At 39.7% G+C, this 14,077-nt stretch overlaps 1 protein-coding gene across 5 annotated transcripts in view; it reads left to right on the top strand.

Moving 5' to 3' along the window:
• Positions 1-14,077, top strand: part of nphp4 (nephronophthisis 4) — a 182,771-nt gene that overhangs the window by 142,379 nt on the left and 26,315 nt on the right. For all 5 annotated transcript variants that reach the window (XM_086049388.1, XM_086049379.1, XM_086049397.1 and 2 more), the window contains 3 exons: positions 3,910-4,044; positions 10,695-10,891; positions 12,339-12,562. In XM_086049388.1, the coding sequence (XP_085905514.1) occupies positions 3,910-4,044; positions 10,695-10,891; positions 12,339-12,562 (556 nt within the window). The remainder of the gene's footprint in view (positions 1-3,909; positions 4,045-10,694; positions 10,892-12,338; positions 12,563-14,077) is intronic.

The raw sequence follows: 14,077 nt of genomic DNA, 5'->3' as shown, positions 1-14,077 counted from the left end.
GATTGATGGAAGAAAGATATTTTATTCATAGTAATTGAAATCTTAAAATATGCCATTTAAGAAAAAATGATGGATTTTTTTTTTTTTAAATTACGTCCTGAAGATGTAGTCCTCCTGTACAAATGCATTCAAAAATTCCCTTTTTTGGGGGGTCATCCTATATATGCAGCAGTCCACCAGATGTTCAACCTCCTCCCAGTACTTGGAGTCAACTTTGTTTGTGACTTTGTTCCACACTAAAGCTATGTTGGCCACAAATTTCACAACATGACAACTCTGGAATTTTTCAGAGCGGTCATGTTGTTGTCTGCGATACACTTAATGCCTTTCCACGTGCTCCGAAGGTCATTGGAAGTGAAGTGGCCCTGGATGTTCTGAGTTTAGGAGTATTTAGCCCTCTTGATGGCCACAGCCAGCTTTCCGTGAAAGCAGCATCCCTAGCTTTCATGGCAACATGCTGGTGAAAACTTGGTAGACTTTCTGTCACGTTTAAGTGGTTAAAATCACCTGCCAACACGGGTAATGCCTCCGGGTGCTTGGATTGTAAAGAGCTAATGGTGTCACGGAGCTCCTGTAATGCCTCACTACGCAATGTTAGCATTAACATGAGCTCTGCGAGCTATGCAAACATTGGTGCCGTACAGTAAACAGCCGTGAACTTGAGAGGCAAGTAGTGTGGCCGGCATTGAACAATCAAATAATCTATTTTCTTGGAGCAATGGCTCCCTATAAGTCCACTGTTTGTACACCTACCTTTGTTGACATAAATACAGAGTCCGCCCCCACGTTTCTTCCCTGAATTGGAGTCACGGTCAGCTAAAAAGAGCCATAGTGTACATTAGAGTACATTAAGTGATCAGGTTTTAACTTTTAATGTTAGAGTACACTTAATGTACTCTAACATTAAAAGTTAAAACCTGATCATAAGAAATAGAATAGTAATGAAATAATGTTTTCCACTTTTTTTCCAATTTTTTTCCACTTTTGGTCAAACTTCATTGCTAACAATTATCCATCTAATTTATCATTATATTTTTTAACTGGGATATTAACAATTATTAAAACAAAAAATAGGGCAGTTGTGGCATAAACTTTACATTTGTCCGTGGTCTAATGTATTTTTTAAGCACTATACATGCATATTTAATGTTTCAAAATGCTAGTAGACTTTAGAACACGTACTAAGAGAGCGAGAGCATCTTTCATTTTGTATCAGTCATTTCTTCTATCTATGCATTTCCCGGCATGAAAAGATTTCCAAGTTTCCAAAAAGCTCATGATGTTATTGACTTTATAGTTTACATCGAAATGTAAAGTATAACCCATAGTTTAACGGTGAATTTCGGAATCATGTGACCCGGATGTTGACATCTATGTCAACTAGATGAGTATTTGATTAGGCATTATTGGTTGCGACTATTACGTCTTCTATGGTAAAAGTTGATTAATTAGAATGCTTAAAAGATTAAATCTGAGGATTATAATTGGGTTCATTATTAAGCCATTTGTTTTATTATGGGCAAATAGTACTTGATGTTACTCATTTTGCATTCTTGCAGGCTCTCTTGCATAATTCCATCCATCACCAAAACAATCCCATGCACAAAAGGAATTAACTGAAAGGCCTATAATGAGTCATTGAGGCGTCCGTCTTGATGGTTTTATTATGGATTGGAGATGTTTAAGCAGAAGTAATGTCCTCGCAACAGTATTTGGGGAAATAGAACTCAAACAATTACATTGTGCAGAGTGGGAAGGCGGTAAAGGCTGATGGATGATGAAGGCGATGCTTTGAGACGGCAGACACCTCAACCATTAATCTACAGAGCTGCTGTCTGTGTTCATGGCAACCCCAGGCTCCTATTATTCATTTAGATGTTGCCCATTATCAGTTTGTTGTTCGAGTCTGCCTCGAAAACATTTGGAGGGTGCTTTTGATGCCCCTTCCAACAACTTCTACATGCTCACTTAGCTATGAGTTCTAGTTGGTGAAGCCACTTAACTGATGCAGTCACCGTATTTTATATGGAAGCGTCCTTGAAGTGGTATACGGCACCTCTTTGCAGATGATATAAAGCAACTTCTCTGTCAATTAAGCAGCTCCTTTGGGTATGTTTTGACAGTTCAAAGTTAAGATTTTAATTGCGGCATTATAAGTATCCTGCATTTAACAGGGCTTTAAACATAATTAGATCTTTCGTCAGCTATACAGACTCCAATGTTGGCCTGCGCGTCAGAAAGATTTCAGGACAGGTGTCACAAAAGATATAATTCAAATACAAAATACAAGTCTTTCATTCAAAGTAATCTACACTTTCACGTATTCCTAGAAGGATTCTTCCCGAGTCATCCACGGCACCATTATCACAGCCATCTTTATGTATGTCTCAAAAACAGATCCACTTGATGACCTGGTAGCTCCATCAGGATGCTCAGGGCATTGTGAGCAGGCTTGTTGTCATGGTGAAGCAGCCACGAGTTGTCCTGCCTCTTCTAACGCACTAAGTGAAGCAAAGGCCGCAGGAGCTCTTTGAAGACCTGTTGGTTGATCCTCTGCCGTAGAGTGAAGGGGAAAACTTATAGATTGGGTTTCAAATCTATTTCTTGTGTGATAGAGGTCCTGCAATTTTTTTCTGACACACCCCCTATTTAAATAAGGTGTTTAAGGTGTTCATAAATGATTCCTTTTTCCCTACATTAGATTATCGGTGGCTAAAGAATTTACGATGAATGAATCAATCAATTATTCACTGTTCGACCAGAAATCCAACTATACCTTTATATGCCTTAAAAAGTCATCAGGATCTGTCATAGATATGAAGAACTGATGATGTCTGAGATGTTTTAAAATATTCATGTCTTTTTAAAATGAATCTGAAATGATGCCATCTCCAAGAAGCAAAATGCACTTCATATTAAACATATTGGCTTTGCTCTACTGTGGAACATTAACCATCAATCAGAATGACGGTCGTCATGTTATCAGCTCTCTCCATTTAGAATTCTCTTGTCAGTCAAAGATGCCAATTACTGCAACCCCGCCTGGCTTGTGACCGTGGTATCGATCCAGCCTCGGGTCTTGTAAGGCAAGCTTGTTCCTTCAGTGTGTTCACTTTGACTAAATGCTTCCATAAATAAAGCGAATGAACAAAAAATAGCCTACACATAAAAAAATAATTTCAGTCGTCAACCAAATTTAACATATTCTTTGCTCTGCTACAGTGTTTCTACAAAATAAGGGAAGCCTTTTGTGTCCTGCATTTGTCCTCTTGAGTCGCTAACTGAGTAAAATGTAATTCCATGTCAAATCAAGTAGGCATACAATATTTTTACATTTCCAATGATGTCTGCTTTGGGTTTGTTGTCTGTTGTGATGTGTTTAATCACTTTCATCCTCGAGAGGAACACTTATTTGAGAAGGGACAATAGAATTTTGGCTTTTCCCTAAACACGGAGGAGTCTGCGAATCATACTGTGGGTTTCGTAAGATTTCACATCTGTTTGTACTGTAATTAGTAGAAATTAGTTTTTTACTTGTGTCATTATTAGAGTAAGAAGCTTAATTGTTTTTTTCTCCCGCTATTACGCAAAGGTGCAACGCCATTTATAGCTTGAGTGGAAAAAAATCCATTTATGGTTTAAAAAGGGTGTAACTTTCAATTGACTATTTCATAACGAGTTTTAGAAGACTTGTTTGATTTGATATCGCATGACCTCATTCTTCCTGGACAATTTTGTCTGACAGTTTGGGGTGATTGCTCAATGACTGCTATCTGAACATTTGCCCTTTGGAGTTAAATAAAAGTCCGTTTAAGCTTCTCTTTGACCTTCTCGAATTGAGTAACTCTTTGAGATATAAAATGATACGACTTTGACTATCCAACTAGAAATGGTCTCTCTGCCTTACAGGGTCCCAAGCAGATCTGAGTAGGAGAAGGAGAGCAGACCGCATGCAGTCTCATCCTCACATCATCATCCCTCGTGAAGTCACTGGCGGCTTCACAGGGGGGAGCCTGTCTACCAGGAATATTCTCCAACTTAATGGTAAGTACCGTATTTTCTATACGTTTCTCCGGAGTACAAGTCGCACCAGCCATAAAATGCATAATACAAAAGAAAAAAACATATATAAGTCGCACTGGAGTATAAGTCGCCCCCCCGTCCACCCCCTCTCGGAATCCAAGTTGACTCTGTCGCGTAACGCAAATAAATGTGTCCATATAAATCAAATTAATAAAATTGTGCGCTTAGTACACATCATTTCCACAGAGCTACGATGGTAACATTTAGCTAACATCCACACATGTAGCATTACAAGAAAGTTACTGTAAGATAACTTTAAACTCACCAAAACGGTCGTAGATCGATTAAATAAGTCTTTTATTTATCGCCGACCATGTAGAATGTTTCCAAGTCTCCAAAAGTATTTTTGTATTCGGTCGTAATTATCTGTTCTCTCCTGCGCTCTAGTGCGTGCGTGTGTCTTGCTGATGATGCAAGACCATGCATTGCCAGGCATGGTGCCTTTTAAAGGAACAGTACACTTTCGTGTAGATGGATTGATAGACAGTCAAATTGTCTTTTTTATCATACTATCTTAATTACTTATTTAACACAATATTAGATTTTAACCGTTTGAATTATTCATGCATTTTAATAGCTCAACTTTATGTTCTTTATGTGGGTTAAAATAACATGTGAAATGATATACAGGTAATAATGTGTTAATAATTTCACACATAAATCGCTCCAGAGTATAAATGGCACCCCTGGCCAAACTATGGAAAAAAAACGTGACTTATAGTCCGGAAAATACGGTAAGCACTTTAAATCGTAGCTGACGGTCTGTGTCCTAACACATCTGGTTTACCTTTCAAACGTATATCGAAGTGCCTCCGTGTGTTGTCTATCCTAGCAATTAGCAATCAGCGTCTTTCACTGCCAGACTACTGGCTGCCTTGATCAAGCCAACCAGATCAATTCCACATTGGGGCTGTTGGCTGCACCACTGACCCACTCAATTTTCAGCCTAATTGAGCCTGCAGAAGCATCTCTGGTGGCGAGCCACAAGCTTTCTGCGAATGTGTGTGTTCCTGTGTGTACGTGTGGTTTTGTGTGCGTGCATGCATGAGGTGCATAGCACTATGTGATAGTGTGTGTAAACTGAGTCCAAGCAAATGCACACACTGAGGAAACCACTTTTTCCTCTCACTTAAACAAGCAATGGCTAGTCAAGGGTGTATGTAGCATGTGATGATGCTAAGTGTGCACTGGAACGTCTAAAATGAATGACACTCACTTGAAATGCACTTAGCGGGCTTCAAGGCCTAACAGCCGCAAATATGGATTAGCACTAAATAATGCACCTGCATTAACGCATTTGACAAAATGTTTCTCTTAAGACACATACATTATTTCACGGACAGATTAAGGAAAGGCGTGAAAGACTTCTCATCTACAAGGTCTCCAAAAGTGGAAAGAAAATAAAGGGAACTAAATTTAAATACATTTGTTAAAGTATTGCATTCCAATAATTTAGATAAAAACATGAATAATGGAATATCATTATGATGTGTTTAATTTTGTTGTAGTTGAATGTTTTCATCTTCTTGTTACTTGCATACTTTTCTTTGCTGATTTGTTGGGACAAATGACATGATTGAACTGCCTGACAGTGAAGTACTGTATGTGGCGTCCATTATGATTTCAATTGAAGTCTTTGTTCCGAATGGGCAGACTTGATGGCATCTCCTGGCTGAATCTTGTCGCCAGCCCTGGAGATGTGGTCCACATGAAGGCATCTTCGCTACACCCGCATATTATAACCTGATCTGATATTGACAATACATTTATTAACGATACTGGATATGAATTGTTTGTCCGTGTTCAGAATCAGAATCATCTGTATTGGCCAACTATGTTAAAACACACATGGAATTTGTCTCTGGTTCTCGGAGCTACATGAGTATTGCAGTACTTATTACTACAACAAAAAGAACATTTAGGACATGTTAAATTAAGCTCCATATTTTTATTTTATTTTTTTTCTGAACAGAGACATACTGTATCATATGAATTGAAATATACAGGTAAGGTGTGAAATAACTGGAGGCTTTACAATGCTGCACAAATGTTAGTTAGTATGTTTCTATTTTTAGCTATCATGTGGGGCCACATGCAGTGATGTGTTGACAACTGTACACAGAAAGTTTGCACTCCTTTCATAGGATGCAATTGAAACTTGGCGGTGACGCCCACACCCAGTGACAGCGCAAGTTGTCTATACTTAGTTCTAACACGTATACTCAGTTCAGTGGCATCTTGACAAGTGATGAGAGATGTGAAAGGTCCTTCTCGCTTTCAGCAATTGCACCTCTGTTCTGGACTTTCAGGCTGGATTTACTGTGCACTGCAAGTCCAAGTTTACATTTCGGTGTCAGTGCCGATATCCAATTTTTGGATGATTGATTGATTGGTCTGTTAACCCATTAAGGATAGAGCGCATAACCGCGTTTCTACCACTAGAGCCGGGAGCGCTATGGCGTCATTCTACCTTTAAAGCCGGGAGAGTGGATACGTCTGTGTTTTTTTGTAATCCAATTCTCCATCTCTTAGCCAGTTTAATGCATCAGAATATACACGTGATGGTGTCGCGAGACCGCGGAGCATGTCGTGGAATTTTTTCGAGCCGTAGGTAGGCTAATGGCGGACGCCGCCGATCGCCGGGAGCTCTGATAAGTAACGGCAGTGCTATATAGACGACGCGCACGACCAGTGGAACCAGTCGAACGTGATATGATATGGTTTGTAGAAAATGACAATATTGATGTCTTTGTAACAGAATAGAGGATGGTAATTACCACTCGATTCTTTAAAAATTAAAATAGTGCTTCTCTTGCAATCTTCGACAGTAAAAACAGTAAATAATAAATTCTGCCTGTGTGAAAGCCACGTCCAAGCTCTTTAATTCTTTTGGAATTATGTTTCTGTCTGCTACAGGGGCTGGGATATGAATCATTTTGTAAGTGTTGTATTTCTGGGAAATTTTCAGGTTTTCAAGGGTAATTCCAAAGGCGACCTTAGGTTTTGGGGAGCTTTTGAGACAGGCGCTTTAGTCCTTAATGGGTTAACACATATTTTTCATGACCCACGTCCAGTATCAAAGTGCTTACATTCACTGAACAATAGTGCAGATGTCCAAATTGCAGATGGCGGATCTAGACTTTTATCCTTGCAAAACACCCAAAAAACATCTACAAACCCAAACTATTCTTTAGAAAATGTTGATGAACATTAAGAATGTTCTCTACGGAGAACAGAGGGAAATGTGGGGCGGGTGGTGTAATCGAAAAATACCCCAAAATCAACCTGGCCTGACCTGAGGGGGAGATAACATCAAGGCAATGTTTACATTTGAATGTATGCGAAAAATAACATTTTCATATTGAGCTGTCGTCTTTGTCTGCTCAAACATGCAAATTTCCACCTACAAACACCTTTTAACCCATTAAGGCCGGGAGCGCATAACCGTGTTTCTACCACTAGAGCCAGGAGCGCTGTTGCGTCTTTCTACCTTTCAAGCCGGGAGAGTGCATACGTCATTTTCTTTTTTAATCCAATTCACGGTCTCTTAGCCAATGAAAAGCATCAGAATATACTCATGAAGGTGTTGCGGAATATTTTCGAGCTGTGATGGCGGATGCGCAGATGATAGCGGGAGCTCTGAAATGAATAACGGCAGTGATATAGACGACGCGCTTTGTGAATATTGAACCAGTCGAACGTGATATATAGTTAAGATGTATGTTTGTCCACAACGACGATAGACGGCTTGATTACCACTCAACTTTTTATTTTCAATTAGTGCTTCTCCTACAGTGACACTTTTATTTGTATTCATTTTTGATTAAAACACTAAATAACAATAAACTCAGGCCTGTGTGAAAGCCACATGTCTAAGCTGTTTCTATCTCCTACAGGGCCTGAGATATCAATTATTGTCTGGGAAAACTTCAGGTTTTAGAGAATGATTCTATAGTCTCCCTTAAGTTTTGGGGAGCTTGTTGAGCCAGGCGTGTTAGGCCTCAATGGATTAATTTGAGAAAGCCCTTTTTTTATTTTTTATTTTTTTGCTCTGACGAAAGTAAATAAACGCCCAAGTTACTCACCAGTTACACAATACTGTAGTTTGTTATCATGAATACTTATTTATTCTGCCTCAAGTAACTATTGGAGGACTGCTTTTTACTTTTACTTGAGTCCTTCTATTCCAAGTTTTTGGCTACTCTACCCACCTCTGACACTAATTTTATATCATTACCATTGCCCCAGGATACTTACTATATTAAAAAAAACAAAGTTTAGGGATCTACTATAATGTACAGTATCTATATTATGTTACATATTGTGTCTTGACCACCTTAAATTTAGATCCTTGTCTTATAATTTTTCTCGACTCTACTCATAATAAATTGTTACGGTTGGCCTTACAGCCAGGGATGGATCACTACACAGACAGAAGGGCTTGAGAGCAGTGACAGAGGCTTTAATACAGCACAAGAAAATAACAGTGAAGAAAAGCTACAAATATGGAACACTAACGCGAAAGCATGAACGAGTGAGCCTAGTTCGCTAACCAAAAGACGGGTGACAGAGCCACCAATTTACAAAAACATAAACACAAAATCACAGTAGAACTTAACTACATAAACCTTAAGTTCTACTGGAACGACGACCTTGGTTGCAATTGAGTCAACACGGCAATGGCAAGACAGCATAAAAACAATACTCCGGCACCTTCCCTTGTTTGGAGCCGAACTTAAATACTAATAAGTGCTGATTGATGACAGGTGGTCTGACTGATTGCAGGTGCTGCAGCTGAGAGACCGCGCCCACGCTCAACTAGGGTAGACTGGAGAGAATGCATGAACCAAGGCCAAAAACTCAGGACATGACGTAAATAAATCCTGCTAAAAGCTTTCTCTCCAACTCCTTGCTAACTTTCTGTGCGACTGTTTGTCTGGATTGTGGCCAATTAAGCTCAGACATTTTTACTCCCTCTGGGATTTGAACCTAGCTCACTGAGTGTATGGGGCACACACAACGAAGTTTAATGCATTCGGTGTGAGACTGATTCCAGCTCTTAGGGCCATATTGTCCCATGTTAGTAATTGGGGGAAGGTGCCCAACTGGGTGGAGCAACCCTATAAAATGTAAGCATTCCCTGTCAAATTTGCCCTTGTGCCAATTCTCACATCAGTTTTAGCACTTTTCCATTTACACGCTTCAGAAGCTGTTGTAAGTTACATGCTCAGGGAAGGTACGACATCATATTGCACTTGAACTTTGGATGCAATATATGCTACACATACAATAGTACTACTGTAAAAGAAACTTCCAAAAAGTTATTACATGTATTTTAACAGCCGCTGTCACAATGCTTTTTTTTCTTTCTTCTCTAACTGCAATATTATCCTTTTTTTTTTTTCATTTGTTTGTGGTGGACCGTCAAAATATGTCAAAGTCAAACCGGTCTGTGGTGTAAAAAAAGTTGGGGACTGCTGATGTGGCTAGAGTTTGTTCGTACCCACTCTCCTTTTTTATGGATCGACCTCCAAACACGCATTGAGTCATAAGCACAGTATTCGAATAATACTTCCGACTGTCCCACTACACATAGGCTACGCAGGTGTAAGGCTTTTTCAAAAAGGGTGCTAGATCTTTTTCATGGATTCCAATGAAACAAGTCTCCGGAAAAGTACACTTTCCAGGATTTCTTTACAGCATCTGTTCTCAGTGAATCACGCATTGTTTCTGCGGTGTTTATCGGAAATCTGGACTGGAGAATACGCCTAGATGAAAGATGCGTAAGCCTAGGCGCGTGAAAAGGGTCTTGTGCATGAATGAGAGAATTTTGTCCACACACAATCAGAATGTGAGTGTAAATGGTTGTCTGCCTGTATGTGGCCTGTGATTAACTGCCGACCAATCCAAGGTGTGTCCACCTTTTACTCACTGTCAGATGGCATAGAATCCAGCTTCCCCACAATCCTGAGCAGGATAAGCGGGAGAAAATGGATGGATTTGAACTAGATTAAAGTATGACTAGCTGTTGCGTGAGCTGCCATACTTTGACTAAACCCCCAGTTCACTTTTGTGGCGTCACACTTTTTCTGTGTACTGAAACTAAAAATATGCAATGCGCAGAGGCAATGATTTGAGTAGTCCCCTGTTTCAACTTTGGCTATGTTGGAATGTTGTGTCAAGTGCAGGATTAGGGAAATTCTCTTGTCAGAGCTTTTACAGCAACATGGATGATTTGCATGATCCAGTCCGAGTCATAATGGATTATTTGGTGGCAAATGAATCCTGCCAATAATTAGGCACTTCCTCTTACAGTGGATGCATGGCTTGGTGGGAGTTTGGAGGTGTTTTGGAATGGAGCTGAGGAACGTGTGGATGTAGTGCCATGAGTAGGGCTCTGGCCCAGTTGTAGCAGTGCCAGTTGTTTGACTCGACTCATGTCTGTCTGTGCACAAGCTGTTGGTTTCCGTGCTCCAAAAATAATTTATAATTTGTTTCTCCCCTGGACATTTGGCGACATTTTCGAACATATGGTGGGGACAACAAAGCGATTAGAATTTATTCTGTTCAGTAAATACATTTCATGCTTGCATATGGTTTCTCCTTCGTAGTGAAGAACACTGCACAGGCCCAGAGACTGCAGGAACTAGAGGAACGTGGGCCAGCGTACAGGGGCAGGATCAACGACAACACCATCTTTTCTGGGGAAAAGAACAACCTTGCCAGTGGCCATCGCAAGCTGGAGTGTATGGCCGCCGTGCACCAGAAGGAGGGCAAGAAGGAAGCTTATAAAAGCATTCATGTTATGGTGAGGTCGCACTGCATTTCTGGAGTGTGCCAAATGTCAATTAGTGCTCACTGCTCCAGAATGAAACACTATAAATAGCTTGCCGTCACTTAAATATTTAGTAGGCAAATAAACAGCTTTCCTTCTGGCTCTAAAACACTCACATGGGAGGTTTCATGGAGACATGGGGCATCTGCCAGGGAGCTTGCCATTTTTACCATTGTCACGGTGGTGCGCCCTTCAAGCTTCTGTGCTTTAGTGACTGTACAAGTCGCTTTTAATTGTTCCTCTGCCTGTAGGTACAGCTTGTTCTTTCACCCACGGGTGCTCATGCTAAATGTCGTTTTGCCAGTATTGTGTCACTCTCATTTTGTACATTACGCTTCCTATGTTACGACTGGTGGTTTTATTTCACACAGCCCTTGCAGCCCATTCCCTGTAAAATATTAATAACTTTCTACTGGCATAATTTCTTTAGCACGTTCTGTCTCATTTTCCATGCCTAAGAAATATCATTGGCATTCAAAGCACTTTTCTAAACACCTTTCACTGTTTAGTGAGCGTTTAACCCAAAAAATTCTGGTACAGTAGTGCAGCTCGAGTACAGCAGTGCATCGACATTGTTTATTGTATTTTCTGTATTTATTTTTCTAACTATAGTCGAATAATATCAAGTTCATTTCATGATACCTTTTTGGCAGTAAACAAAGGTTTGTAAAAAAAAAATGTTAGCATTGATTCCAGATTTAGCACACCAATATACAATGCATTACAATCCACCATTATCTGCTACATTATTTACCAGATCTGGGCGTTCTGTCTATCCGACGGACCGGTCCGTTTATCCGTCACTGACGGACGCCCGTTTTGTTGACGGTTGACAAGCGACGGGAAAAATTTTAAAATATACAGATTAAACATAGACAGAAAACGTTAGTCCATTTTTCGCGGTGAGGCAAGCCTTGGATGGCCGTAGGGATGAAAATAGTGAGTTTTTGTTGCTTGGGGGACAAATTTGAGTGAGGCACCAGGCTGTGGAGAGGCTTCCAAAGCACAGTGAGTCACTATTTCTCTTCAAACCTCGTCCAGCGGGGGTTGGGGGGCGGTGCTAGTGAAAATTTTGTCGGACTCGCCGACGGACGCCCATTTAAAATAAGAGGCGGACCGGCCGATAGACAGGTACTATTTTTAATGACGCATGACGGAAGGGAACCCACGCTGCAGACGGACAGCACAAAATTGCCTGTAAGGTAAATTTCTTGCTATAAGCAATCTACAGACCACCCAAACAGTGTAGAGAAAAATTGAGAAGAGGCTTTTTTTTTTCAAACAATGAATCTTACCCTTTTATACTTACAGAATATTTGGATATTGAATTGGCAGGTACTGTAATACTATTATATAGAATGATAATTTATATTGACCATTTTAATTTTGTTCAACTTTTTTAATCATTGTTTGGCTTTAGGATGGGACAAAAGAAGTTCCTTTGAGCAAACAACCTGCCCAGAACTCCTTCTTTGAAGATATCAACAAGGCGGAGGGCATCAACAACATGCTTTGCCATGCCATCACCACCCCGCATCAACTCTTTGCCAGCCTCGGCTCTGCTGAGTACATGGAATTTGTCCTCAAAAACCCTTTCAACTCACCTCAGACAATCACCATCCACAGCAATGATCCTGAGCTCAGGTGAGGTTCCATTATTCACGTTTGTGTTTTTTTTGCCGACTTTGTGTCTCAAATCCAGCACGCCGACTGTGAGCATGTGTTCCCATGCAGTATGTGTTTGAGTGTTAACTACGCTGACAGTGTAACAAGCTTCGACCTGAAATGAAAACATTTTTCACACTTTGTGGATGTGTTCCCAAAGGTGGTGAAGAAGGGATGGAAATACTTTATTTTCCAAGTTGTTAACAATGTTCACACACCCTTTCCATTGTGAAAAACTGAAACTTAAACCTTTTTTTTTCTATCCAAGAGTAGAGTTTGGCAACAGACTGAATTTACTGTAGCTGCACTGAGAAAACGAAATATGACTGAGGTCTTAAAACAGCATAATCATACATGATTGAGAGAAGGCAAAAAAATATTTTAATTCAAGGGATGTCAAACTAAATCGCACAAGAAGGCTAAAGCACACTTGAGGTCACAGGCCAAAGGGGATAAACACGTATTTTATAGACTAAAACAAAATGTTTTTGAACATAATTTCAATTGAAACTGATAGGATACAATAATATTCTTAAACTAAATCTACTTAAATTTTAGAAAACTTGAGCTGCATGAAAATATCTGTCAGAATCATACAAATTCAAAAGATAAACATGCTGCAAAAAAACAAAACAGAACCCTGAAACATATTTGTTTGTAAGTGTTTTTCAGTAATGATGAAATAATAATAAATCAAAACTTTCAACTTACTTTGTAAATGCCATTTCATTACCAGAGAAAACAAAAATAACTTACCATCATGTAAACATATTCAAGGGGGGTGGGGGGTGGGGACATTTGTTTTTGGAGGGTTTTTTGCTTGTTATTTTAGTTTCTTGAGTAAGTGATTGAAATGATTTCGGGATGCCGTTGTGTTGATGTGGCAACAGTATAAACTGGGGTTGCCTTACGGTGAATTATGGTGAGGGCCAGCTCCAAAATGTCTTACTCTTACTATTATTATGTATTATTTTGCAGTTTAGAGTAAGAAGAGTCTTTCACTCCAATGTACAAAAACAATTCCTGTATGGGTATTTAATGTTATTAGTAGTATTAGTATTTATACTCATTATTGCCTCCGCAGAGTTCACCTCGGTAGTCTTGTTGGTCATTATCTGCTGCCGATGATGTTATGTGAGTCAGCAACAGAGGCTTCCATTTTAAATTCCATCAATTTGTCAATGAAAAATACAATTGGCTGCAATAGCCCTTACTCGTTTACTGTACAATGTGAAAATTATGGTCTGCTATGGTTGGCCCATCGCCTATAACTATACAGTACTAGCTGATTGTGGACTTCAGAAACACTGCAGGATGTCAGATTGAAAACAAGTGATTCTTTTTTTTTTTGTTCGTTTGTTTTTTTGCAACCCCTAGGTACTGCCTAGGGACTGGTAAACATCTAAACACCGTGAACCTTTTCCCGTTTCCTATTAAGCCCTCTGTATAATACACCCGCCCAACAAAATTTCCCTCAAAATTGTGGTTTTGTAT

Source organism: Filicampus tigris, chromosome 1, assembly GCF_054856515.1.
Source record: "Filicampus tigris isolate MCC_2025a chromosome 1, RoL_Ftig_1.0, whole genome shotgun sequence".
In the NCBI taxonomy this organism is placed as follows: domain Eukaryota; kingdom Metazoa; phylum Chordata; class Actinopteri; order Syngnathiformes; family Syngnathidae; genus Filicampus; species Filicampus tigris.
Note: the sequence above shows the minus strand (reverse complement) of the source record. Positions and strands in the feature narration are given on the sequence as shown.